The sequence below is a fragment of the Lissotriton helveticus genome, chromosome 8 (genome assembly GCF_964261635.1).
Source record: "Lissotriton helveticus chromosome 8, aLisHel1.1, whole genome shotgun sequence".
Lineage (NCBI taxonomy): Eukaryota > Metazoa > Chordata > Amphibia > Caudata > Salamandridae > Lissotriton > Lissotriton helveticus.
Genome location: NC_136069.1, coordinates 77,720,307 through 77,747,598, shown reverse-complemented (window position 1 = coordinate 77,747,598; position 27,292 = coordinate 77,720,307). Strand labels below are relative to the sequence as shown.

General features: G+C 45.0%; 1 protein-coding gene across 1 annotated transcript in view; it reads right to left on the bottom strand.

Moving 5' to 3' along the window:
- Positions 1-846: 846 nt before the first annotated feature.
- The window catches only part of CCDC191 (coiled-coil domain containing 191), a 123,043-nt gene continuing 96,597 nt past the window's right edge, over positions 847-27,292 (bottom strand). Inside the window, exons 15-17 of the mRNA XM_078655904.1 lie at positions 26,527-26,679; positions 20,350-20,504; positions 847-2,028 (exon numbers count right to left, since the gene is read on the bottom strand). Coding sequence (XP_078512030.1) covers positions 1,896-2,028; positions 20,350-20,504; positions 26,527-26,679 — 441 coding nt within the window. The 3' untranslated portion in view covers positions 847-1,895. The remainder of the gene's footprint in view (positions 2,029-20,349; positions 20,505-26,526; positions 26,680-27,292) is intronic.

Below are 27,292 nucleotides of genomic sequence, written 5' to 3'. Positions count from 1 at the left end.
ACTGCAAACATGGCAGCTGCTGGAGTGTCACTGAACCCAAAGATGATGGCCCTCGGGTTGGAAGAGAAGAGAGGGGCGAGGAGAGAGGGTGGCAGGATGCCAGGCACTGTTTCCATATTTTGACTATTGAAAGATGTGAGAGAGCGTCAGAGAGGGGCAAGGAAGGACACTTTGGCGTGTGACGTCACCTTGACTCCTCCCCCTTAAACATGCTTATGGTCAGCTCAAGCACACCATATAAAGGTAGATGGGTAGATACCAAAAAAGGGGAGATTTGCACCTCTAGGTTCTAAGAGACAATATAAACAATTCGGGCTTTGCTCTTTTTCATGATGTTATGTGGACTGCTGCTCTACTGACCGCGAGCATCTACAATTCTATATGCCCTGCGCGGGCCCTAAATATGGTCACTAACACACCTTAGAAAATCCAGTTATTCATTGCTCTGACATCGCAGCCGGGAAAAAAAAACATTCTGATAACTCACTAACCTGGGATCTACTTCCTAAACACTAACTGGCCTTAGCGGGCACCGGGCTTTTGGGCGTTTCCCCGGTGGGCCGCTAGGATGGGGGTCGTTTTTGTTACAGGGCCGTTTTTTGCATCATTGATACAAAATCGTCCCTTGTAACAAAATCGGCCCAAACCGGCCCTGGCAAACATCTCGGCTTCTCCCACGGGGCCCGGCCAAGCTCTTTGCCAAGGCCAGTTTTGGTTCCCAGTCCGGCCCTGAACACAAAGGATGCTGCCCCTCTGCCACAACAAAAGAAGCTCAGCCCTTGAATGAAGACACCTGAAACAAATGGAAACAAAACTGCCATGCTCTTATAAATAAACACCAAGACATTTCAAAAGAAAAATGCAACTTTAAACAGCAAACAAAAGATAAATAACCATACAAAAATATCATTACAAAATAACGTGTGCTTAAAAACGGAAAGGCTATATACAACTAATAAAAATTATCATTATTTCTTACTTCATTTACAAACATTGTGCTATACTATTACCTTTAGGAAAAAATATAAGTCTGTTATTAATAATGTTCCTGGAAACAATACATGGAAATAATTGTAAAAAATGGGTGTTTCATCAAGAGGGGTGATTTCCACATCAAGGTTTCTCTGGATAGTAGACAACTCTCCAACTCCGAATGGAACAAAGATGGAAGCGTTTGTTCTCATTGGGGTGGAGAGAAAAAGCCACCCACCAGAGGGACAAAGCTGGCCTTCTAGATGAGAACGTGTCCCCTGCATAAAAAGCGAGAAACCTGAGGAATATTCATCATCCCTAGGTAGACGGCATCACCACCTTCCAACAGAATGGGCGCTGTTTAAGAACCATCTGTTGGCTTTTGGTTTTGTTGGTTTCGAAAGGATAACACGATAAGGATAATCCAGGTTGACGAGACAGCATCGTAAGGCGCTAGACACAAATCTACGCTTAAGGCAAGGTGGCGCTAGAAGTCCTGGCTTTCTGGTCATCATACAGTGCAAGGGTATAGAGGATTCTTGTCATTTTGAATTAAAGAGTTGTGTTTAGCTCCCTGGGTGGTATTTGAGGGCAGCAACAAAAACATGCAGTTCATCACTATAGTACCATCCTGCAGGCTGAGAGCCATGCTGCGATGATGGAGAACCAAGTCCAACCTAAAAGGCAGAGAATAAATACAAGGCACGCGGTTTGGAATTGAATCGCTGAATAATGTGACATCCCTTGGTACAGTAAGGTGGGGCCTGAATATAGGTATTGACCTGCTATTGTGAGACCACTGTTAGTTTGTACCCAGTATCAATAACTAGGAGTCCCCTGTGCTCAGCACTGGTACACGCCAGCCCGGTGGTGGCAACCCTAGTCCATCTATCTTCTCAGGGCACTTCCCATGGTTCCCCTCATCACAGTCTGTAGTCGGGCAGTATTTCAGAAACCTTCTTCCGGAGCTGTTCCCTTCGTTCCTCTTTTAGTTTTTCTTCCTTCTGTACTCTTGGAAATCGCCTCCATGCTCTGAATACACTGAGAATCATTCTCCTAAGGGAAAGAAAAGAGGAAAGTTTATGCGAGAAACCTTTATTCGGGGAAAGATAAACACTATGTGGCAATTGCTGGGATGTGTTCCACTAGTATTCCACAACCTCCCAACTCCAAGGTGTTTGATCCCCAGATCAGGTGGGACTGCAAGATACTGGTTTGGAAGGATGCCAGATGTCGCCTGCTGAGACTCCCCGCCTACAATTACTGTATACACGATAATAAGGAATGGTGCTTTCGAATTGTTGAAGATCAGATAGAGTTTTCTTTGAACAAAATTACATAGTGATTACTAGAGGACCTTCTGAAAAGAATACTACTTTATAATGTGGACTTAAATAGAAGGAATCATTCTCAAGAGGGGAAGTTGAGGCAAGGAAACTAATAGAGTATTACTCTCAGACTATTTCTATATGGGTGCACTGCTGTCGAATTATTTGGCTTTACAAGTGATGAATCAGAATCTCGTTTATTCAAAGTGTTCATAAATAAGAGCCCTGATGATGTCCATATCTGGACGAAACGCGTCGGCTGTTTGACATGTGTACTGATTAATGAACAATGAAGATGTACTACTGGTCACCACTATCTCTGTTGAAATAATATCAATAAAGAACACTTTGGGGAATCCACATCAGTGAACCTTTGATATTTCTTGGCATATTTGAGTCACTCCCTCAACTCATTGCATTTTGATTATGGACTGCAAGATAAACCTTCTTTAGATACTGACTTTGTCTACTTGTGGATGATCCCCACCACACCGGTGCGGCTAAAACTCTATCTGTTGTCACATCTAACTAAAGCTACATATGAGTTTCTGGGAGATCTTACGTAGTTGGTAGTTACCAACGTCCTGGACATCTGCTCAGCAGTTGTAGCCACAACTGGACCTTCAGTAATTCAGCAGATGTAGCCTGCTTGGGTGTACAGCAAATTGACAGTTGCAGCCCTGCTGGGGCCTTCAGCAAATGAGCATTTCCAGCCCCACTCGGACCTTCAGCAGATCGACAGTTGGAACCGTGCTTGGAACTTCAGCAGATTGAGAGTTGCAGTCCTCCTCGGGCCTTCAGCAGATCGACAGTTGCAGCCCTGCTCGGACCTTCAGCAGATCGACAGTTGCAGCCCTGCTCGGACCTTCAGCAGATCGACAGTTGCAGCCCTGCTCGGACCTTCAGCAGATCGAGAGTTGCAGCCCTGCTCGGGCCTTCAGCAGATCGAGAGTTGCAGCCCTGCTCGGGCCTTCAGCAGATCGACAGTTGCAGCCCTGCTCGGACCTTCAGCATATCGACAGTTGCAGCCCTGCTCGGGCCTTCAGCAGAGCGGGAGTTGCAGCCCTGCTCGGGCATTCAGCAGATCGGCAGTTGCAGCCCTGCTCGGGCCTTCAGCAGATCGACAGTTGCAGCCCTGCTTGGACCTTCAGCAGAGCGGGAGTTGCAGCCCTGCTCAGGCCTTCAGCAGATCGAGAGTTGCAGCCCTGCTCGGGCCTTCAGCAGATCGAGAGTTGCAGCCCTGCTCGGGCCTTCAGCAGAGCGGGAGTTGCAGCCCTGCTCGGGCCTTCAGCAGATCGAGAGTTGCATCCCTGCTCGGGCCTTCAGCAGATCGAGAGTTGCAGCCCTGCTCGGGTCTTCAGCAGATCGACAGTTGCAGCCCTGCTCGGACCTTCAGCATATCGACAGTTGCAGCCCTGCTCGGGCCTTCAGCAGAGCGGGAGTTGCAGCCCTGCTCGGGCCTTCAGCAGATCGGCAGTTGCAGCCCTGCTCGGGCCTTCAGCAGATCGACAGTTGCAGCCCTGCTTGGACCTTCAGCAGAGCGGGAGTTGCAGCCCTGCTCGGGCCTTCAGCAGATCGAGAGTTGCAGCCCTGCTCGGGCCTTCAGCAGATCGGGAGTTGAGGCCCTGCTCGGGCCTTCAGCAGATCGGGAGTTGAGGCCCAGCTCGGGCCTTCAGCAGATCAGGAGTTGAGGCCCTGCTCGGGCCTTCAGCAGATCGGGAGTTGAGGCCCTGCTCGGGCCTTCAGCTGATCGACAGATGCAGCCCTGCTTGGATCTTTAGCAGATTGACAATTGCAGCCTTGCTCGGTCTTCAGCTGATCGAGAGTTGCAGCCCTGCTCGGGCCTTCAGTAGAGCGGGAGTTGCAGCCCTGCTCGGGTCTTCAACAGATCGAGATGTGCAGCTTTGCTTGGACCTTTAGCAGATCAACCGTTGCAGCCCAGCTTGGACCTTCAGCAGATCAGAGTTGCATCCCCGCTTGGGCCTTCAGCAAATCAGCAGTTGCAGCCCTGCTCAGGCCTTCAGCAGATCGGCAGAAAGCATCCAGAAAGAGCCAGCAACAAGACATTGATGTAAGCATCCAAAAAAGCCAGCAACGCTCGGAAGGTTTCCCACCTAGGAGTGCAGCGATTTCTACAAACGGAGTTGAGTGTGCAGTAAATGTTTCCTGGTTCACAGACAGAGGTAGAGAGGGGCAGGGCTCATTAGCAGTTCAGCTTGTGTCTCTCACACACAGCAGCTGCTGTCACTGTCCTGCAGTGGAACACGCCTCTCACAGAGCAAAGAATTCCTGTCCCATACGAATTAACAAAACATGGATGTTCTTAAATGTCAGTAAATATTAAGGAACTGATGAATCCTTTGCACAATTTAAAGCCCTGAAGAAGTCCTGTGTGGACGAAATGCGTTGGCTACTGGATTTTTTCTCTCATTTCATTGATGTATTTTTATACAATAAGAAAATTAAAAAAGGACTAATGAAGATAGAAAATTATGACATCTACATTGTCTATCTGTTGCATACATGGGCACCGTGATCATTGTGTTTGTCAATGAAAAATGTATCTGCTGAATTGCACATGTAATTTACATAATACATTACTAATCCTGAGTGTTGAATCATTGTTTGCTAAATTTGTTTTGGAAATGTTTCCATTTGGAGTAGAGTGGGGCTGTACTCCAGGGTTTGTTGCGCCATTGAGAATATCTTACCTCTACCCATAATGAAAATTTGGCAGGTGCAGTCTTCTATTGCCTCAACCCCTCTGCTTTTTGTTGTACCAATGGTGTAAGCATCCAGAAAGAGCCAGCAATGAGACAATGATGTAAGCATCCAGATAGAGCCAGCAATGAGACAATGATGTAAGCATCCAGAAAGAGCCAGCAATGAGACAATGATAAGCATCCAGAAAGAGCCAGCAATGAGACAATGATGTAAGCAACCAGAAAGAGCCAGCAAAGAGACAGTGATGTAAGCAACCAGAAAGAGCCAGCAATGAGACAATGATGTAAGCATCCAAAAAGAGCCAGCAATGAGACAATGATGTAAGCATCCAGAAAGAGCCAACAATGAGACAATGATGTAAGCATCGCGAAAGAGCCAGCAAAGAGACAATGATGTAAGCATCCAGAAAGAGACAGCAATGAGATAATGATGTAGGCATCCAGAAAGAAAGAGCCAGCAATGAGACAGTGATGTAAGCATCCAGAAAGAGCCAGCAATGAGATAATGATGTAGGCATCCAGAAAGAAAGAACCAGCAATGAGACAATGACGTAAGCATCCAGATAGAGCCAGCAATGAGACAATGTTGTAAGCATCCAGAAAGAGCCAAAAACGAGCCAATGATGCAAGCATCCAGAAAGAGCCAGCAATGAGACAGTGATGCAACCATCCAGAAAGAGCCAGCAATGAGACAGTGATGTAAGCATCCAGATAGAGCCAGCAATGAGACAATGATGTAAGCATCCAGATAGAGCCAGCAATGAGACAATGATGTAAGCATCCATAAAGATAGAGCCAGCAATGAGACAACGATGTAAGCATCCAGATAGAGCCAGCAATGAGACAACGATGAAAGCATCCAGAAAGAGCCAGAAACGAACCAATGATGCAAGTATTCAGAAAGAGCCAGCAATGAGACAGTGATGCAACCATCCAGAAAGAGCCAGAAACTAACCAATGATGCAAGCATCCAGATAGAGCCAGCAATGAGACAATGATGTAAGCATCCAGAAAGAGCCAGCAATGAGACAGTGATGTAAGCATCCAGAAAGAGCCAGCAATGAGACAGTGATGCAAGCATCCAGAAAGAGCCGGCAATGAGACCGTGATATAAGCATCCAGATAGAGCAAGCAATGAGACAATGATGTAAGCACCCAGAAATAGCCAGAAACGAACCAAGGATGCAAGCATCCAGAAAGAGCCAGCAATGAGACAGTGATATAAGCATCCAGATAGAGCCAGCAACGAGACAATGATGTAAGCATTCAGAAAGAGCGAGCAATGAGACAGTGATATAAGCATCCAGATAGAGCCAGCAATGAGACAATGATGTAAGTACCCAGAAATAGCTAGCAATGAGACAATGATGTAAGCATCCAGAAAGAGCCAGAAATGAACCAATGATGCAAGCATCCAGATAGAGCCAGCAACGAGACAATGATGTAAGCATCCAGAAAGAGCCAGCAATGAGACAGTGATATAAGCATCCAGATAGAGCCAGCAATGAGACAATGATGTAAGTACCCAGAAATAGCTAGCAATGAGACAATGATGTAAGCATCCAGAAAGAGCCAGAAACGAACCAATGATGCAAGCATCCAGAAAGAGCCAGCAATGACACAGTGATGCAACCATCCAGAAAGAGACAGCAATAAGACAGTGATGTAAGCATCCAGATAGAGCTAGCAATGAGACAAAGATGTAAGCATCCAGAAAGAGCCGGCAAAGAGACAGTGATGTAAGCAACCAGAAAGAGCCAGTAATGAGACAATGATGTAAGCATCCAGAAAGAGCCGGCAAAGAGATAGTGATGTAAGCAACCAGAAAGAGCCAGTAATGAGACAATGATGTAAGCATCCAGAAAGAGCCAGCAAAGAGAGTGATGTAAGCAACCAGACAGAGCCAGCAATGAGACAGTGATGTAAGCATTTAGATAGAGCCAGCAATGAGACAATGATGTAAGGATCCAGAAAGAGCCAGCAATGAGACAGTGATGTAAGCATCCAGAAAGAGCCAGCAATGAGACAATGATGTAGGCATCCAGAAAGAATGAGCCAGCAATGAGACAGTGATATAGGCATCCAGAAAGAAAGAGCCAGCAATGAGATAGTGATGTAAGCAACCAGAAAGAGCCAGCAATGAGACAATGATGTAAGCATCCAGATAGAGGCAGCAATGAGACAAAGATGTAAGCATCCAGATAGAGCCAGCAATGAGACAACGATGTAAGCATCCAGATAGAGCCAGCAATGAGACAACGATGTAAGCATCCAGATAGAGCCATCAATGAGACAATGATGTAAGCATCCAGAAAGAGCCAGCAATGAGACAATGATGTAAGCATCCAGATAGAGCCAGCAATGAGACAACGATGTAAGCATCCAGATAGAGCCAGCAATGAGACAAGGATGTAAGCATCCAGATAGAGCCAGCAATGATATTATTTATTTATTTATTTAGTGTATTTTATATAGCGCACAGCTACCCCAACAGGGTGTCCCGGCGCTCCTGCACAGGTGCTGAATCTTGTCCAATGGAGTTCAGCAGAAAAGAAAAGTTTTCAGCGCTTTGCGAAAAGGCAACTCTTCCTGAATCATCCGGATGGAGATGGGAAGTCTATTCCATTGTGAAGAGGCGCACACCTGGAACGTTTTTCCCCCCGATCAGGCTTTTTTTAATCTAGGGGTGGACAGCAGGTATTTCGAGTTGGGTCGAAGATGTCTGGTGTTGCTGTATGGACGGAGGCAGGAGGATAGATAAGCAGATCCCTTTCCCTTGATTGCGCGATGGGCTAGGGTGAGTGCTTTAAACTCTGCTCTCTTATGAACTGGTAACCAATGTAACCTTCGGCGATATGGCGAAATGTGCTCTTGAAGAGAAATGCCACAGACCAGCCGAACAGCCGCATTTTGGACTATCTGTAGCCTCTGACAAAGGCCAGAAGCAAGTCCAAGGTAAAGACCGTTTGCATAATCTAGATGAGATGTTATTAATGCCTGAACAATGACTTTCCTGGTGTTGCTAGGAAGAAAGTTGATACATTTTTTGATCGTCCTGATTTTAGAGAAACAGGCAGCTGAAACGGTCTGAACTTGATTATGGAAGGAGAGACTGGAATCCCATCTAACCCCCAGGTTTCTTACTGATTCTTTGGGGGAGGGGGCCGCACTCAGATCTAGTGGCCACCAGAGGTTCGAGTCCAAGGGAGAAGCTGGATGAAAAAAAAGGAACTCAGTTTTTCCTGCGTTCAATCTAAGAAAATTATTGTCCATCCAGCTGGCGATGTTACGGAGGCAGTCTTTCAGTGGGTCAAAGGTGGACTGGGTATGGGCATCATAGGAAAACATGAGCTGAATATCGTCAGCATACGAGGTAACCTTAATTCCTATCTGGGAAATTAACTCAGTCAGGGGAGAAAAATAAAAATTAAACAGGAGTGGGCTCAATGAGGAGCCCTGGGGGACTCCCCACTTGAGGGGGCGACTCTCCGAGGTGTAAGGAGGAGTAAACACAGCCTGAGTCCAATTGGATAAAAAAGAGGACAGCCAGTCTAAGACCCTACCTTGAATGCCTATGGATCGAAGACGATCCAGCAGGACGGGGTGAGAGACGGTGTTAAATGCTGCGGAAAGATCCAGCAGCACCAACACCGCTCTTGAACCCCAGTCCAACTTCCATCGTACGGAGTCAACCATCTCTATCAGTGCTGACTCGGTGCTATAACCTGGTCTAAATCCATGTTGAGAGTCATGGAATAAGCCATGGGTTTCTATAAGCCAGCTAGTTGCTGATGCACCTGCTTTTCAAGAATCTTGGCTGGGTCGGGCAGTAAGGAGATGGGCCTGTAGTTGGCCGGGTCGTCAGGGTCTGCGCTAGCTTTTTTAAGAATGGGAATTAGTTGGGCATGTTTCCATGAGTCCGGGTATATGCCAGTCCTGAGGGAATCATTCCAGATGCCGTTATGAATGGGGTTGAGAAGGGGGGCCAGCACTTTATATTGTTTGGACGGCCAGGGGTCAATTGGTGATCCTGACCTATATTTTGAAAGTTCAGCAAGGGAACTGTCTAAGGTGATCTCCTCGAATTCTGAAAAAACTGGGACTGACGCGGGGTGATCCACTGATTTATCACCCGTGCTCTGACTGTTGCTGCACGGAAAGGAATCATAAATGGATGCAATTTTTTTTCTCAAAGTAGTCAGAAAGACGAGTGCAGAGGGACTGTGACACCGGGGAATGGCATTTGAGGGCTCCGGGGTCCGTGAAGGATCTTATGATACAATGTTGTAAGCATCCAGAAAGAGCCAGAAACGAACCAATGATGCAAGCATCCAGAAAGAGCCAGCAATGAGACAGTGATGCAACCATCCAGATAGAGCCAGCAATGAGGCAATGTTGTAAGCATCCAGATAGAGCCAGCAATGAGACAATGATGTAAGCATCCAGATAGAGCCAGCAATGAGACAATGATGTAAGCATCCAGATAGAGCCAGCAATGAGACAGTGATGTAAGCATCCAGATAGAGCCAGCAATGAGACAATGTTGTAAGCATCCAGATAGAGCCAGCAATGAGACAATGATGTAAGCATCCAGAAAGAGCCAGTAATGAGACAATGATGTAAGCATCCAGAAAAAGCCAGAAACGAACCAATGATGCAAGTATCCAAAAAGAGCCAGCAATGAGACAGTGATGCAACCATCCAGAAAGAGCCAGAAATGAGACAGTGATGTAAGCATCCAGATAGAGCCAGCAATGAGACAATGATGTAAGCATCCAGATAGAGCCAGCAATGAGACAATGATGTAAGCATCCAGAAAGAGCCTGAAACGAACCAATGATGCAAGTATCCAGAAAGAGCCAGCAATGAGACAGTGATGCAACCATCCAGAAAGAGCCAGAAACTTACCAATGATGCAAGCATCCAGATAGAGCCAGCAATGAGACAATGATGTAAGCATCCAGAAAGAGCCAGCAATGAGACAGTGGTGTAAGCATCCAGAAAGAGCCAGCAATGAGCCAGTGATGCAACCATCCAGAAAGGGCCAGAAACTTACCAATGATGCCAGCATCCAGATAGAACCAGCAATGAGACAATGATGTAAGCATCCAGAAAGAGCCAGCAATGAGACAGTGATGCAACCATCCAGAAAGAGCCAGCAATGAGACAATGATGTAAGCATCCAGAAAGAGCCAGAAACGAACCAAGGATGCAAGCATCCAGAAAGAGCCAGCAATGAGACAGTGATATAAGCATCCAGATAGAGCCAGCAATGAGACAATGATGCAAGCATCCAGAAAGAGCCAGCAATGAGACAGTGATATAAGCATCCAGATAGAGCCAGCAATGAGACAATGATGTAAGCACCCAGAAATAGCCAGCAATGAGACAATGTTGTAAGCATCCAGAAAGAGCCAGAAACGAACCAATGATGCAAGCATCCAGATAGAGCCAGCATTGAGACAGTGATGCAACCATCCAGAAAGAGCCGGCAATGAGACAGTGATATTAGCATCCAGATAGAGCCAGCAATGAGACAATGATGTAAGCACCCAGAAATAGCCAGCAATGAGACAATGATGTAAGCATCCAGAAAGAGCCAGAAATGAACCAATGATGCAAGCATCCAGATAGAGGCAGCAATGAGACAGTGATGAAACCATCCAGAAAGAGCCGGCAATGAGACAGTGATATAAGCATCCAGATAGAGCCAGCAATGAGACAATGATGTAAGCACCCAGAAATAGCTAGCAATGAGACAATGATGTAAGCATCCAGAAAGATCCAGAAACCAACCAATGATGCAAGCATCCAGAAAGAGCCAGCAATGAGACAGTGATGCAACCATCCAGAAAGAGACAGCAATGAGACAGTGATGTAAGCATCCAGATAGAGCCAGCAATGAGACAATGATGTAAGCATCCAGAAAGAGCCAGCAAAGAGACAGTGATGTAAGCAACCAGAAAGAGCCAGTAATGAGACAATGATGTAAGCATCCAGAAAGAGCCAGCAAAGAGAGTGATGTAAGCAACCAGAAAGAGCCAGCAATGAGACAGTGATGTAAGCATTGAGATAGAGCCAGCAATGAGACAATGATGTAGGCATCCAGAAAGAAAGAGCCAGCAAAGAGAGTGATGTAAGCAACCAGAAAGAGCCAGTAATGAGACAATGATGTAAGGATCCAGAAAGAGCCAGCAATGAGACAGTGATGTAAGCATCCAGAAAGAGCCAGCAATGAGACAATGATGTAGGCATCCAGAAAGAAAGAGCCAGCATTGAGACAGTGATGTAGGCATCCAGAAAGAAAGAGCCAGCAATGAGACAGTGATGTAAGCAACCAGAAAGAGCCAGCAATGAGACAATGATGTAAGCATCCAGATAGAGCCAGCAATGAGACAACGATGTAAGCATCCAGATAGAGCCAGCAATGAGACAACGATGTAAGCATCCAGATAGAGCCAGCAATGAGACAACGATGTAAGCATCCAGATAGGGCCAGCAATGAGACAACGATGTAAGCATCCAGAAAGAGCCAGCAATGAGACAATGATGTAAGCATCCAGATAGAGCCAGCAATGAGACAACGATGTAAGCATCCAGATAGAGCCAGCAATGAGACAACGATGTAAGCATCCAGATAGAGCCAGAAATGAGACAATGATGTAAGCATCCAGATAGAGCCAGCAATGATATTGTTTATTTATTTATTTAGTGTATTTTATATAGCGCACAGCTACCCCAACAGGGTGTCCCGGCGCTCCTGCACAGGTGCTGAATCTTGTCCAATTTAGTTCTGCAGAAAAGAAAAGTTTTCAGCGCTTTGCGAAAAGGCAACTCTTCCTGAATCATCCGGATGGAGATGGGAAGTCTATTCCATTGTGAAGAGGCGCACACCTGGAAAGTTTTTCCCCTGATCAGGCTTTTTTTAATCTAGGGGTGGACAGCAGGTATTTCGAGTTGGGTCGAAGATGTCTGGTGTTGCTGTATGGACGGAGGCAGGAGGATAGATAAGCAGATCCCTTTCCCTTGATTGCGCGATGGGCTAGGGTGAGTGCTTTAAACTCTGCTCTCTTATGAACTGGTAACCAATGTAACCTTCGGCGATATGGCGAAATGTGCTCTCGAAGAGAAATGCCACAGACCAGCCGAACAGCCGCATTTTGGACTATCTGTAGCCTCTGACAAAGGCCAGAAGCAAGTCCAAGGTAAAGACCGTTTGCATAATCTAGATGAGATGTTATTAATGCCTGAACAATGACTTTCCTGGTGTTGCTAGGAAGAAAGTTGATACATTTTTTGATCGTCCTGATTTTAGAGAAACAGGCAGCTGAAACGGTCTGAACTTGATTATGGAAGGAGAGACTGGAATCCCATCTAACCCCCAGGTTTCTTACTGATTCTTTGGGGGAGTGGGCCGCACTCAGATCTAGTGGCCACCAGAGGTTCGAGTCCAAGGGAGAAGCTGGATTAAAAAAAAGGACCTCAGTTTTTCCTGCGTTCAATCTAAGAAAATTATTGTCCATCCAGCTGGCGATGTTACGGAGGCAGTCTTTAAGTGGGTCAAAGGTGGACTGGGTATGGGCATCATAGGAAAACAAGAGCTGAATATCGTCAGCATACGAGGTAACCTTAATTCCTATCTGGGAAATTAACTCAGTCAGGGGAGAAAAATAAAAATTAAACAGGAGAGGGCTCAATGAGGAGCCCTGGGGACTCCCCACTTGAGGGGGCGACTCTCCGAGGTGTAAGGAGGAGTAAACACAGCCTGAGTCCGATTGGATAAAAAAGAGGACAGCCAGTCTAAGACCCTACCTTGAATGCCTATGGATCGAAGACAATCCAGCAGGACGGGGTGAGGGACGGTGTTGAATGCTGCGGAAAGATCCAGCAGCACCAACACCGCTCTTGCACCCCCGTCCAACATCCATCGTACGGAGTCAGCCATCTCTATCAGTGCTGACTCGGTGCTATAACCTGGTCTAAATCCATGTTGAGAGTCATGGAATAGGCCATGGGTTTCTATAAAGCCAGCTAGTTGCTGATGCACCTGCTTTTCAAGAATCTTGGCTGGGGCGGGCAGTAAGGAGATGGGCCTGTAGTTGGCCGGGTCGTCAGGGTCTGCGCTAGCTTTTTTAAGAATGGGAATTAGTTGGGCATGTTTCCATGAGTCCGGGTATATGCCAGTCCTGAGGGAATCATTCCAGATGCCGTTAAGAATGGGGTTGAGAAAGGGGGCTAGCACTTTATATTGTTTGGCTGGCCAGGGGTCGATTGGTGATCCTGACCTACATTTTGAAAGTTCAGCAAGGGAACTGTCTAAGGTGATCTCCTCGAATTCTGAAAAAACTGGGACTGACGCGGGGTGATCCACTGATTTATCACCTGTGCTCTGACTGTTGCTGCACGAAAAAGGAATCATAAATGGATGCAATTTTTTTCTCAAAGTAGTCAGAAAGACGAGTGCAGAGGGACTGTGACACCGGGGAATGGCATTTGAGGGCTCCGGGGTCCGTGAAGGATCTTACAAAACAATGTTGTAAGCATCCAGAAAGAGCCAGAAACGAACCAATGATGCAAGCATCCAGAAAGAGCCAGCAATGAGACAGTGATGCAACCATCCAGAAAGAGCCAGCAATGAGACAGTGATGTAAGCATCCAGATAGAGCCAGCAATGAGACAATGTTGTAAGCATCCAGATAGAGCCAGCAATGAGACAATGTTGTAAGCATCCAGATAGAGCCAGCAATGAGACAATGATCTAAGCATCCAGATAGAGCCAGCAATGAGACAATGATGTAAGCATCCAGATAGAGCCAGAAACGAACCAATGATGCAAGTATCCAAAAAGAGCCAGCAATGAGACAGTGATGCAACCATCCAGAAAGAGCCAGCAACGAGACAGTGATGTAAGCATCCAGATAGAGCCAGCAATGAGACAATGATGTAAGCATCCAGAAAGAGCCAGAAACGAACCAATGATGCAAGTATCCAGAAAGAGCCAGCAATGAGACAGTGATGCAACCATCCAGAAAGAGCCAGAAACTAACCAATGATGCAAGCATCCAGATAGAGCCAGCAATGAGACAATGATGTAAGCATCCAGAAAGGGCCAGCAATGAGACAGTGGTGTAAGCATCCAGAAAGAGCCAGCAATGAGCCAGTGATGCAACCATCCAGAAAGAACCAGCAATGAGACAATGATGTAAGCATCCAGAAAGAGCCAGCAATGAGACAGTGATGCAACCATCCAGAAAGAGCCAGCAATGAGACAGTGATGCAACCATCCAGAAAGAGCCAGCAATGAGACAGTGATGTAAGCATCCAGATAGAGCAAGCAATGAGACAATGATGTAAGCATCCAGAAAGAGCCAGAAACGAACCAATGATGCAAGTATCCAGAAAGAGCCAGCAATGAGACAGTGATGCGACCATCCAGAAAGAGCCAGGAATGAGACAGTGATGCAACCATCCAGAAAGAACCAGGAATGAGACAATGATGTAAGCATCCAGAAAGAGCCAGCAATGAGACAATGATGTAGGCATCCAGAAAGAGCCAGCAATGAGACAGTGGTGTAAGCATCCAGAAAGAGCCAGCAATGAGACAGTGATGCAACCATCCAGAAAGAACCAGCAATGAGACAATGATGTAAGCATCCAGAAAGAGCCAGCAATGAGACAGTGATGCAACCATCCAGAAAGAGCCAGCAATGAGACAGTGATGTAAGCATCCAGATAGAGCCAGCAATGAGACAATGTTGTAAGCATCCAGATAGAGCCAGCAATGAGACAATGATGTAAGCATCCAGATAGAGCCAGCAATGAGACAATGATGTAAGCATCCAGATAGAGCCAGCAATGAGACAATGATGTAAGCATCCAGAAAGAGCCAGTAATGAGACAATGATGTAAGCATCCTGATAGAGCCAGCAATGAGACAATGATGTAAGTATCCAGATAGAGCCAGCAATGAGACAATGATGTAAGCATCCAGAAAGAGCCAGCAATGAGCCAGTGATGCAACCATCCAGAAAGAACCAGCAATGAGACAATGATGTAAGCATCCAGAAAGAGCCAGCAATGAGACAGTCATGCAACTATACAGAAAGAGCCAGCAATGAGACAGCAATGAGACAGTGAATTAAGCATCCAGATAGAGCCAGCAATGAGACAATGTTGTAAGCATCCAGATAGAGCCAGCAATGAGACAATGATGTAAGCATCCAGATAGAGCCAGCAATGAGACAATGATGTAAGCATCCAGATAGAGCCAGCAATGAGACAGTAATGTAAGCATCCAGATAGAGCCAGCAATGAGACAATGATGTAAATATCCAGAAAGAGCCAGTAATGAGACAATGATGTAAGCATCCTGATAGAGCCAGCAATGAGACAATGATGTAAGTATCCAGATAGAGCCAGCAATGAGACAATGATGTAAGCATCCAGAAAGAGCCAGCAATGAGACAATGATGTAAGTATCCAGATAGAGCCAGCAAAGAGACAATGATGTAAGCATCCAGAAAGAGCCAGCAATGAGACAGTGGTGTAAGCATCCAGAAAGAGCCAGCAATGAGCCAGTGATGCAACCATCCAGAAAGAACCAGCAATGAGACAATGATGTAAGCATCCAGAAAGAGCCAGCAATGAGACAGTGATGCAACCATCCAGAAAGAGCCAGCAATGAGACAGTGATGTAAGCATTCAGATAGAGCCAGCAATGAGACAATGTTGTAAGCATCCAGATAGAGCCAGCAATGAGACAATGATGTAAGCATCCGGATAGAGCCAGCAATGAGACAATGATGTAAGCATCCAGATAGAGCCAGCAATGAGATAATGATGTAAGCATCCAGATAGAGCCAGCAATGAGACAGTGATGTAAGCATCCAGATAGAGCCAGCAATGAGACAATGTTGTAAGCACCCAGATAGAGCCAGCAATGAGACAATGATGTAAGCATCCAGAAAGAGCCAGTAATGAGACAATGATGTAAGCATCCAGATAGGGCCAGCAATGAGACAATGATGTAAGTATCCAGATAGTGCCAGCAATGAGACAATGATGTAAGCATCCAGAAAGAGCCAGAAACGAACCAATGATGCAAGTATCCAAAAAGAGCCAGCAATGAGACAGTGATGCAACCATCCAGAAAGAGCCAGCAATGAGACAGTGATGTAAGCATCCAGATAGAGCCAGCAATGAGACAATGATGTAAGCATCCAGATAGAGCTAGCAATGAGACAATGATGTAAGCATCCAGAAGGAGCCAGAAACGAACCAATGATGCAAGTATCCAGAAAGAGCCAGCAATGAGACAGTGATGCAACCATCCAGAAAGAGCCAGAAACTAACCAATGATGCAAGCATCCAGATAGAGCCAGCAATGAGACAATGATGTAAGCATCCAGAAAGAGCCAGCAATGAGACAGTGGTGTAAGCATCCAGAAAGAGCCAGCAATGAGACAGTGATGCAAGCATCCAGAAAGAGCCAGCAATGAGACAGTGATGCACCCATCCAGATAGAGCCAGCAATGAGACAATGATATAAGCACCCAGAAAGAGCCAGCAATGAGACAATGATGTAAGCATCCAGAAAGAGCCAGAAACTAACCAATGATGCAAGCATCCAGAAATAGCCAGCAATGAGATAGTGATGCAACCATACAGAAAGAGCCAGCAATGAGACAGTGATTTAAGCATCCAGATAGAGCCAGCAATGAGACAATGATGTAAGCATCCAGATAGAGCCAGCAATGAGACAATGATGTAAGCATCCAGAAAGAGCCAGCAATGAGCCAGTGATGCAACCATCCAGAAAGAACCAGCAATGAGACAATGATGTAAGCATCCAGAAAGAGCCAGCAATGAGACAGTGATGCAACCATCCAGAAAGAGCCAGCAATGAGACAATGATGTAAGCATCCAGAAAGAGCCAGCAATGAGACAATGATGTAAGCATCCAGAAAGAACCAGCAATGAGACAGTGATGCAAGCATCCAGAAAGAGCCAGCAATGGGACAACGATGTAAGCATCCAGAAAGAGTCAACAACGAGACATAAATATAAGCAGCCAGAAAAATCCAGCAACAAGTAACACATGTTTTCTTGTTTGCTCGCTGAGCACCAATAACACCTGGGCACTTACTCCATTGCTGATCAGCAGCTGACTCTGAAATCTGGCCACAAGCAAAAATGTTATGGTTTTTTTTCCTATTGGTTTTCTCCAACATGTTGGCTACTTGCTTATCATATGCTGTTAGATAGGTATGTTACAGTGAAGCAACCCCCAGTTCTTATCTACGGGGATCCATTTTTGGAAAGCATGTTGAACGGGATTGGGTTCTTTTATCTTCTCTAACGTTTTTTCTTCATCGCGGGGCAGGTGAGTGTTTATAGAGTTTGCAGCCACCGAAACACCAATAACACAACTTATCTTTGCTCGACTGTATAACAGCCGCCATGCTGTTACACAATTTTAATGTCTGGAATATCTCTAAAACTCACCCAATGGCTGCTTTACAATATTTGCTCTAGTCACCCTACCATGTAGACTGTTCAAATGCTAATGTGGTATGCGCGAGACATGCATAAACTACGCATACCTGAACAGAACTCGCATTATCGCTGGCATGATACAAGAGATAACTCACTGGTCACAGCATGTACAGGTTTATGTTCAGACTGCTAGACACAGTTATGAGGCCTCATTTTTCTCATGTGTGTGGAATTGTGATTGTGGTTCGAAAGGGTGTCCCCCTGAGACTAAAAACAGTCATACTGGACACAGAGGGAGGGTATATCGTATTTCAGGGCACCATAATAGGCAGAAATATCATTATGGTGTGCACTGATTGGCTATACATTGGTAATCAGATTTCTTCCACCAGATGACCATAAGCGCTTATCTGGAGAGGGAGTGATGTCCATGTAGTTACTGATCCACAATTAGATAGGTCATGCACAACATGCCGCCGTCAGCCCATGGCAGCCTCAAAGCTGTAAAAGAATCATGACTAAATATGGCATTGTTGATCTCTGCTGTGTCATACATCCTAGTGACTAGAAGGCACATGTAATACTAATGCACACAGTTCATGGCCCAGGATTGATTACCGACTTGTCTCTAAAGATGTTGGAGGCTAGACTGCCCACATAAAAGGCAAAGCTAAGACATTATCTGACCACGCCTCTAGTTTGCTGAATGTATGCATTCCAGGTTCACACCAAAATGCATATATTTGTCACTTCACAATACGTAAGATTCAATATTCAAGGATGAGATCTGCACAGCTATAATAGTTAATTTTGCTCTTGATGAACATTCAGTAAATAGTGGTGCAGTGATTTGAGAGGCATTCAAAGTACTAATTCGGGGAACCTGCATTTGAAAATAATTTGTTATTCTTTGTGCTATTATGGGCACCTTTTATGGCCGAATTAACAATATGAAAAGGTAACCGAACTTTACATGCTTCAGCAGAAATACAGTGCTTCATGGGAGAGCAGAAAGCTGGTTGCAATACACGTTAAGCGTGAGGAACACCAAGTGGAGCCAGAAAGGTAAGGAAAGTATCTTGGCAGGGAGACCAAGGCAAGAATGTACGGTGAAGAGGACAGGCATTGGCGTACGCTTGCAAACCTCCTCCTTTGGAGCTCATCAGAAGCGACAACTTTGTCATATATGAGGCCAGTGAAATCCTACAGGAATCTATTAGTTTCTATCAGAATTCTATCAATCCACAACATCTGCTGTCTCAGTTGACATCCGCTTATTTCTGGACACTATGGAACTTGCATGGCTCAGGGATGGCCACAACCAATTTCTAGATGTGCCAAACGTCACACGAGATTCCCTGGACCAATGGTCTACCGGCCCAGTTCCACAAAGAATATGTCTAGGTTCTAGAGTCCTACCACATGGCTATACACAAAGAGTACAAAAGGGCTGGCACCCGCCGACCATCACTCAGTGGTTGTTACAATACTGAAACACAATAAAGTACCCCAATAGGTGCAACTCCTGTCACCCACTATCTAGGACCAACGCAAATAATTAAATACTGGCCGAACATCTTGCTAATAGAATTCTTCTGCAGCTCCTTGTTGTGGACATGCAGGACCAATCATGTTTTATCCCTGGACAATCCATGTCCCACTATCCTCGTACTATCTTTGCCTTGCTACATCAACTAGACCTGAAGATTAATGCAGCAGACACATTTCTAGAGGCCACCAATGCATTTGAGTCATTAGAATGGAAATACTTATTCCAGATCTGAGAACAGATTGGATTTAGAGACAATTTTGCATGCTGGATTAAACTGCTAAATGATAATCCCAAAGCACACATCCAGCAGAATGGCCTGCCATTGGTCCCATCTGATATATCTGGGGGCACTATACAGGACTACACTGTTCACAATTTAAAAGGAGCCCATAGCTGTTAGACGTAGACACCATAATTCAGAGAGAGGTCGCAGTTTCACGGCTACACGCTTAATTGTTTTGCTTTATGCCAATGACATTACCCTCTTTGAAAGAGACCCTCCTACACATTTTACCCTGCTGTTCTGGGAATCTGTCTGGTATGAAGGTCTTTCTAGGATATCTATAAACTGGCCCAAGTCAAGTATACTTCCATTTACTCCTACCAAGACTGTATGCTCCTTTGACGACACCCGGAGGTGGACAGCCTCAATTATAAATTACCTTGATATTGAAACTATTAAACAGGAAAACTAAGACACAGCTACTGTTAGGCCAGAAGATCAAAGGTCAGAGTGGACTGGGTTACCCCATGTGGCTTGCTGGAACACTCCTCTATCTTTCCACTAACATCCCACTCTCCTCACTAGACGCTTTTTCAATAGACTTCAATCCAGTATAGTAAAGCTAATATGGGGGGCAAGTAACTGTCTAAAATGGTAGCCACTAACCATTCCTTTCGAACAGGGAGGTCTCTCCGCCCTATATCTCAAACTACTTTATTTATCCACTCAGCCTTGTTATGCGCACTTCTGGTGTCTGCCACACACGGCAAATGAAGGTGACACAACTGGCCCAGTCCCTCTTAATCCAATTATCCGCTCACCAACCAAAGCGGCCATCCCTCTCTCATGCTAACACTGTACTATCTGCATTTCCTTCAAGATGTCGCCTTGATGTTACTAAAGGGAGAGCACCATCTATGTCTCAAGTGCTCATTCACTATAGGGCACCCCAACCCCATTCAATCATTCAATCTATACGTGTAACTGATTTGTACTAACATTGCAATTTGCAACATTCACAGTATGACACAACACAAGTTAAACAGGTCAAGTCACCTCTGACTGTGCTCGGTGGCGATCCTTTGCTTTTCCCAGCTGGCTATCTTCTCCTCATTGACCACGTCAGACCAGGCCACAAACGTCTTCTTCTTCAGGGAGGCTTTGAAGATCCGGTCGGCTCGCTCTTCCATGATGGATAAGTAGTTCTTGTACTGAGGACAAGGAAGGCAACATCAAGTCTTTGGTTACACAGAGAAACCCAAAATAAATGTGCTCCATTCTTGGCCAGGGTGCGATCTTACACAGCCTTTCTTCTAACTAGTATATTGCTAAGCAATGGTTTTTAAAGAAGACCAAAAAATGTTGGTGGAGGTCCAGTTTGTTGTTTTTTATAAAGTTTGTTTTTGGGACAAAAAATACAGAAAACCAACCAGCAGTCTTTCCAGAATTATACGTTTATTATTATATTGGGCTGATGAGCCCTAATAAGGGGAAAGCCAGGGGTGCTTGTTTTTACGGTTCAGAGAGGGCCTGGCCTGGAAGCTCCCATTGGAGTAGGAACAAGACTAATTTGTATAATGCTGGATCCAAACTGAGGTGGCATGGAGTGAAAAATAACAATAGAGTGGGATGCAGCCAGTATAATTACCAGTGGCTGAGATTAATTCTAGCATTTCATCCATCGCTTTATTGTATACTTCAGCAAGGACAGCATCAAGCTGCTATAGGTAACGGTTGAAAATGACAGGAGAATGTATGGAACCCTGGGGGACTCCATAGGTGATAGGGATATTTTGTGACCTGGTGGTGCCATGTGAACAAATTATGGATCAACACACCTTTCTCTTGAGCTATTCCTCACTTACAACCTCTTGGGAGGGATCTTCTATGCAATTTGAATTGTACTATGTTTTGAACTAGTGATGTTGTCAGTTTGAACATTTCTCTGTAAAACGAGAAAGCTGCTCGGAGAGTACTGTGTGAAAATAATGATTCAGGTGAAACTGATTTCACAGTGAAACTTTCACCTCAATCAATGTCTGATGTGCGTGATCCACCTGCTTTATTTTATTGAACATGATAATGATGTAGATTGTGTTTACATTGCACAGCCTGTCAAAAATAAAGCTTCCCCTCATGCGGGAATATCTGTAATGCCCGCCGTGGAAGTGGAACTCTACCCAGTTATTTCTGGTTTTGGTGCCTACTGTCACCAATTTCAATACTCCAATTTTACTCTTCAAAAAGCTTGGTAACAACATCTATCTTTTAGTGAAATATTTAGGCCATAAATGTGTGCTGTCAAGATTTCCTGTCATACCAAACCCCGCTACCATCCTGTTATGTATTCCATCTATTCCCATACACCCAGACACCCAATATCTTTTTACTTTCTCATTTTCTGGGGGGAAACTCATGTGGTCTATATTTCCCCAAGGGTATGCAAAGTTAACTTATCTTTCAATAGGAGGAGAGAGGAGTTGGCCTAACGAATAGGGTGGTCAACCTTGAATCTGGGGAACTGGGTTCGAGTCTCGGCAATGACGCTGAACATCCTGTGATTCTGGGCAAATCACTTAATCTCCCCGTGCATAACAAAAATGTAATGCAATTGGTGCTATGTTAAGCGCTCTAAACCGATTCGGGTCAGGTTCGCGCTATATAAAACTTTGTAACAACACTCAAGAAACATCTGGACACCCTCAGCTTCCTGGAAGGATGCTCGCTGGTTCAATATGTTGACGATCTGTTGGTTGCTTCAAGCTCATTGGATCAACGCAAGTTTGATTCACTGGATATGCTGACTGAATTTGTCTAAAAAGACACAAAGTGTCTAAGATTAAAGAACTAGAGGCGGGTCCGTCTGAAGATCCCCAAATGAAAATCAATTCTCCAGCCCTATTGGCAACGCCCATACCGGATTCTGATTAGCACGAACACAGCTGTGAAATGTCGCAGACTCCCTGCATGGATCACACACCGAACCAAAGACACTGAACCTCTAAACAGATGTGCTACCAGAAACAGGCAGTGTCAACCTCACTCAAGTCCGTTTTATTCATCATTTACCAGCAACGACTCCCAGACCAACATACACCGAAGTGAGGTTCACTTTCAAATCCAGACAGACAATATAGAAGTGCATTTCTGTCTATGTCTCAGTCCTACTGTCCCAGATATCTCTATCTGCTTTGCTCAAATTCATTTATTGGAACAGCAATGGTTCCTTGTGGTGTGTGTTTGAATATGCATGGTACTGGTGTGATAAGAAATGGCCCAAAAGCCTTGGTCTGTGCATCTATATATATCTATGGATGATGCAAAACACAGACAATTCAAATAAGAAACGTGCTAAGTGCTCAGGTGCTCAAACAGTGCAAACAGAAATACAATAAAGATAGTGGGTAAATGGAGATCACAACATTAGACCAATTGGAGACATAAACATTTTGGTTCATTGTATCACAACAGTCCAATATAATCGGAATTTAGTTGATGGGTCTAATTGTCAATTGTGTTGAAGGCGTTTCAACACAAGATGGTTCATTATCACAACGACAAACGTATATAAAGTAAACAGAAATAATTCAAGAAAGGCCAGTTTAGTCCCTAATTTTCGAGTTATTAAGAAAAAATATATATTAAATTAATAAAATGTACTTCTTCAGTTCTGTTTCTGAAAAGAAGAGTTAGTGTGAAACAAAGACTGTGATGACATCTGGCATGGTAGTTGCAAGTACTTCCTAGTGAGATGTGACCCGTCTCTGCTGTGGGAGATCAAAGTTCTATTAATAGCTGGGCCACTACTCCAGAAAGTCCTATGGGCTATACACAGGGCCTTGAATGTAACTCTATTGGAGACTGGTAGCCAGTGTAGCTTTCTCAAGGCTGGTTTGGCCGATATATTTTTCGGTAGCCCCAGCAGTAATCTGGCCGCACAGTTCTGGGCCACTTGGAGTTGCAACTGGCGCTTCCCAGTCGTGAAAGGACCAGGGCCTGGATCAGGGTCCTCCTGGCACTTATTGGCAGGAGGGGAAGAATCTTGCGCAGCAGTCTCATCGGACCAAAGCAGGCTCCTGTTACTCTTATCACCTGATCTTCAAATTTAAGGGAGCTATCAAGCCAGACCCCAAGGTTTTTTATCTTGGCTTTTGGGGAAGGGGGTGGTCCCAGGCATTTTGGCCAGATCTGTTTAAGGTCCAGGCCGGAGGTGTTGCCTAGTAACATTAATTTGGTATTTCCCCCATTTAACTTAAGGCAGGAGTGTTCCATCCATGATGCCACTTCTTCCGGACAGGTTCCCAAGTCAACGGAGTGATTAGGGGGACCATTAAGGGAGATTACTAGTTGCGTGTTATCTGCATAGGTAATGATTTTTATCCCAAAAGGCAAGATGATGTCCGCCAAAGGCTGCATTGACACATTGAATAAAGTGGGGCTCAGGGAGGATCCCTGGGGAACTCCACATCTAAGTCCCAAGGTTTTGGAAGTAGCTTCACCTGAGAAAGCCTGGAAGGTCCTATTCTCGAAGTATGACTGAATCCATTTGAGGGCCTCCCCTGAGATACCTCTCCTCCTGAGTCTCTCCCTAGAATGTCACGGTTCACCGTGTCAAAATCTGAACTTAGATCTAGGAGGATGATAGCCACTGCACCCCTTGATCGAGGATCCATTTGGATTCCTCCACCACAGCCAGCAGTGTAGTTTCCATGCCGTTTAGTGGCTGGAAACCTGTTTGTGTGGCGTGCAAGAGACCGTTAGCTTACAGAAATTCAGAGACGATTAAATGAACGTGCTTTTCTAAAGCTTTAATAATCGTTGGAAGCAGGGATATTGGGCAATAGTTCCCCAAATCATCTTGATCCAAATGAGTTTTTTTTAATAAAGCCTTCAACCATGGCAAGCTTCCAGGGTGCCGGAACAAGTCCACTAACCAAGGATTGGTTCATTATTTCAAGCATGTGAGGAAGAATCACCATTCCAGCTTTTAGTAATACGTGGAGTGGTGCTGTGTCTAGGGGGATCCATATTTTATCTGGTGAAGAATTTCTGAGAGCCTGATTAGAGTGAGGGGAGTGAGTGAGCCCAGTATATGCTTGGTGTTGGCGCAGGGTGTGTCACTTGTAGAAATATCACTGGAGCCAGGTGATCTGGGGAAAATCCGAGTAGATTTTTTTTATTTTTTCAGAGAAAAAGTGGGCTAATTCCTCACAATGCTCAGCTAAAGCTACAGGGTATCTCATCTAGAGAATTCTAGCAGGTCTTTTGCAATGCGTAACATTTCTCTGAGGGTATTGGCTGCAAAGTTAATACATTCCTCATAGTGTGCTGCCTGAGCTTTATTTTATTTTGCCTTGATAGCGTGTTATAGCTTCTCTATACTTATGTTTGCTGGTAGCAGTGTTATCTTTCCTCCACCTCTACAATCTTTTACACTCCTGTTTATATGTTCAGAGTGTGGGGGAGTACCAGGGCGAGGACTTCTCCCTTGTTTTATTGCACGCTTTGAGTGGGATAACCGTGTCTAGCGATGACTTGACCCATGTGGAGAAACTATTTGCCGCGACAGTGAGGTCAGGGTTAAGTTCCGGCTCTAAACTTACTAGGGCTGTGGTCCAAGTGTCTTCTACAAGGTTGGCCCATGGTCTAACTCTCTTGGTGGTAGGTATAACCACTGAGGGAGGGTGCAATGGATTGACATAGAAGGGCAGCAGGTGGTGACCGGTCCAAGGCAGCAGTATGTGGTCACCCACCGATAGATCCTTATCATAAGTAAAAATTGTATCTAATATGTGGCCCCGGTTATGGGTAGGGCAGGAGACCCTTTGCAGAAGCTGGACTGCTAAAAGGTCTCTATTTACTCCTGCTGCGTCAGCCATGTCAGGTTATCAACATGAAGATTAAAGTCCCCCAAAAGAGTAGTATTTGGAATAGTACCTACAAGTGAGGCAGCCACTTCCAGAAGAGATTAGGGGAATAGCCCACATCCCCCCGGAGAGCGGTAAATAAGTACTCCTGGGAAGGACTGTACAGCTGATAATCTCACAGTAATCCTAAAACACTAACACCCAAACCCATTACAATGTCATTCTACTGCAAGGAAGTTCTCTTAAGTGACTGAAAGGAGACACATAGATGAATTATGAACTAGCAAAATAAAATGATCAATAATACACCACCTGTCTGGGGTTATGTAGACAAATAATTTGTAACGAGGGAGAGATCAGATAAAAGTAGTGCCAGAGAGCTTTATATTCAGAAAACCTGAAATCTGTATTCATCAATATGTTTAGCAATTGTAACATTTTACACCATGTTTAAAACCATTTTGTTCTAAATAAATAATCCAAGTTGTAGACCAGGTGGTAAGTTCCAAGTAGTTCTTTTTTTAAGTTTCAATTGTAGTTGTAGGAAGATGAAGGTAAGATGGAAATAAGATAGAAGTATAGCTGCATAGCCCCACCAGTCTCCCTCTGCTCAGCCTCTCATCCACCAACTGACGCTCTCCACCAGTCCACACACCAACATTCCATGACATCATACATCATTCTCCAGCCAAGCAGGCTGAACAGAAGAGAGAGCATTGATGTGAAGAAAGAAGAGAGGAATTAACCATTACAACACATTTATTGGGGGAGATTCCCAAAAATCTCCCTGAAACCCTGAAAGAGTTCCCTTCACTCAGTTACCTAAACACTGGTGCTCAGGTCCAACATCTGCACAATACAATATGATAACCTTACCTTTTCATTTTCCACATTTTATTTATTTGGGGAAATACTTCATTCACCCCTAACAACTTTAAAATCAAGTGTGTATATTGAGGCTAATGCACCAGTGGATGTGAGGCTGTGGTTATTGCAGTGACATGTGACAGCAGAGCTCCCGGGTCCTGCCCTCTCTTGGTTTTCCTGTAACCAGGTTCTGAAACTCCCCTGCAGTAGTAGGGGACAAGAGAGATCACAGGAGTAAGTTCCTGCACTGTGTGATTCACCTGTAACCAGTTCATGAACCCTTCCTGGAGTAAAACAGACTTTAGAGCTCACTGCATTCCTGCCCCACATGATTTACCTGCACCCAGTTCTTTAAGCTCCTCTGCAGGATCAAGTGACATTGGAGCTCCCCGGTCTAGAACTCCCTTGACTAACTGGTAAACAGTTCCTGAAACTCTCCTGCAGTAACGAGAGACAATAGAGCTCCCCAACACTTCATCCCCACCATGCCATGATTTACCTGCACCCAGCTCCTGAAGCTCCTCCGCAGTATCAGGCGACGGTGAAGCTCTTCAGCTTTGATCTGCTTCTCACATTGGATCCGCCGCACACACTGTGTCCAGGCCTGCAGGGACTTCCTTTGTACGACCCTATGATGATGCTCCTCAGCGCGCTGAGCAAGACAAAACAAGGCAAAAAAGACACCTTTGGTGAACGATCCTACGGCATTCGCTGTGCAGAATGTGCTGTATCTCTTGTGTATCTATGCAATCTATTCCTTTGCTTATACACACAGGTCCATCCTAGAAGTTTGAGGTTTCACACTTTCTTCTAAGGTCCTTCAATCTTTCATTCACCCAAGCAATGAGGCCCTGTAGTCTTTTCCGAAGACACTAGGAGTACAACCCCTCCACTACATCGCCTGTCATTCCGTCCTCTCGGGTGATGTCCCTCTCTCCCTCCAAGCTTCCCTATTTTTTTAGTTATCTTTGCTCAATAATTAATTAATTATCTCTTATCCCTAACTGAAATAATCTACCTAGGCAAAGTGGTTGATCACTGTATTGAAGACACTCTAGTGGGGGTGCAAGGCTTAAACCAATATTGTCATAGTGCAATGCAAGCCAGCATACGATTAAACCATTCAATATTTTCGGTCTGATTCACAAAGATTTCATTTTGAGCAAATAAGGAGATGCCAATATTATCTACGATTCCCAGCAATCTAGATGTTCCAGACGAATGTATGACGGTATTCTGCATTCCTTTAGCACACATGCCTTCCG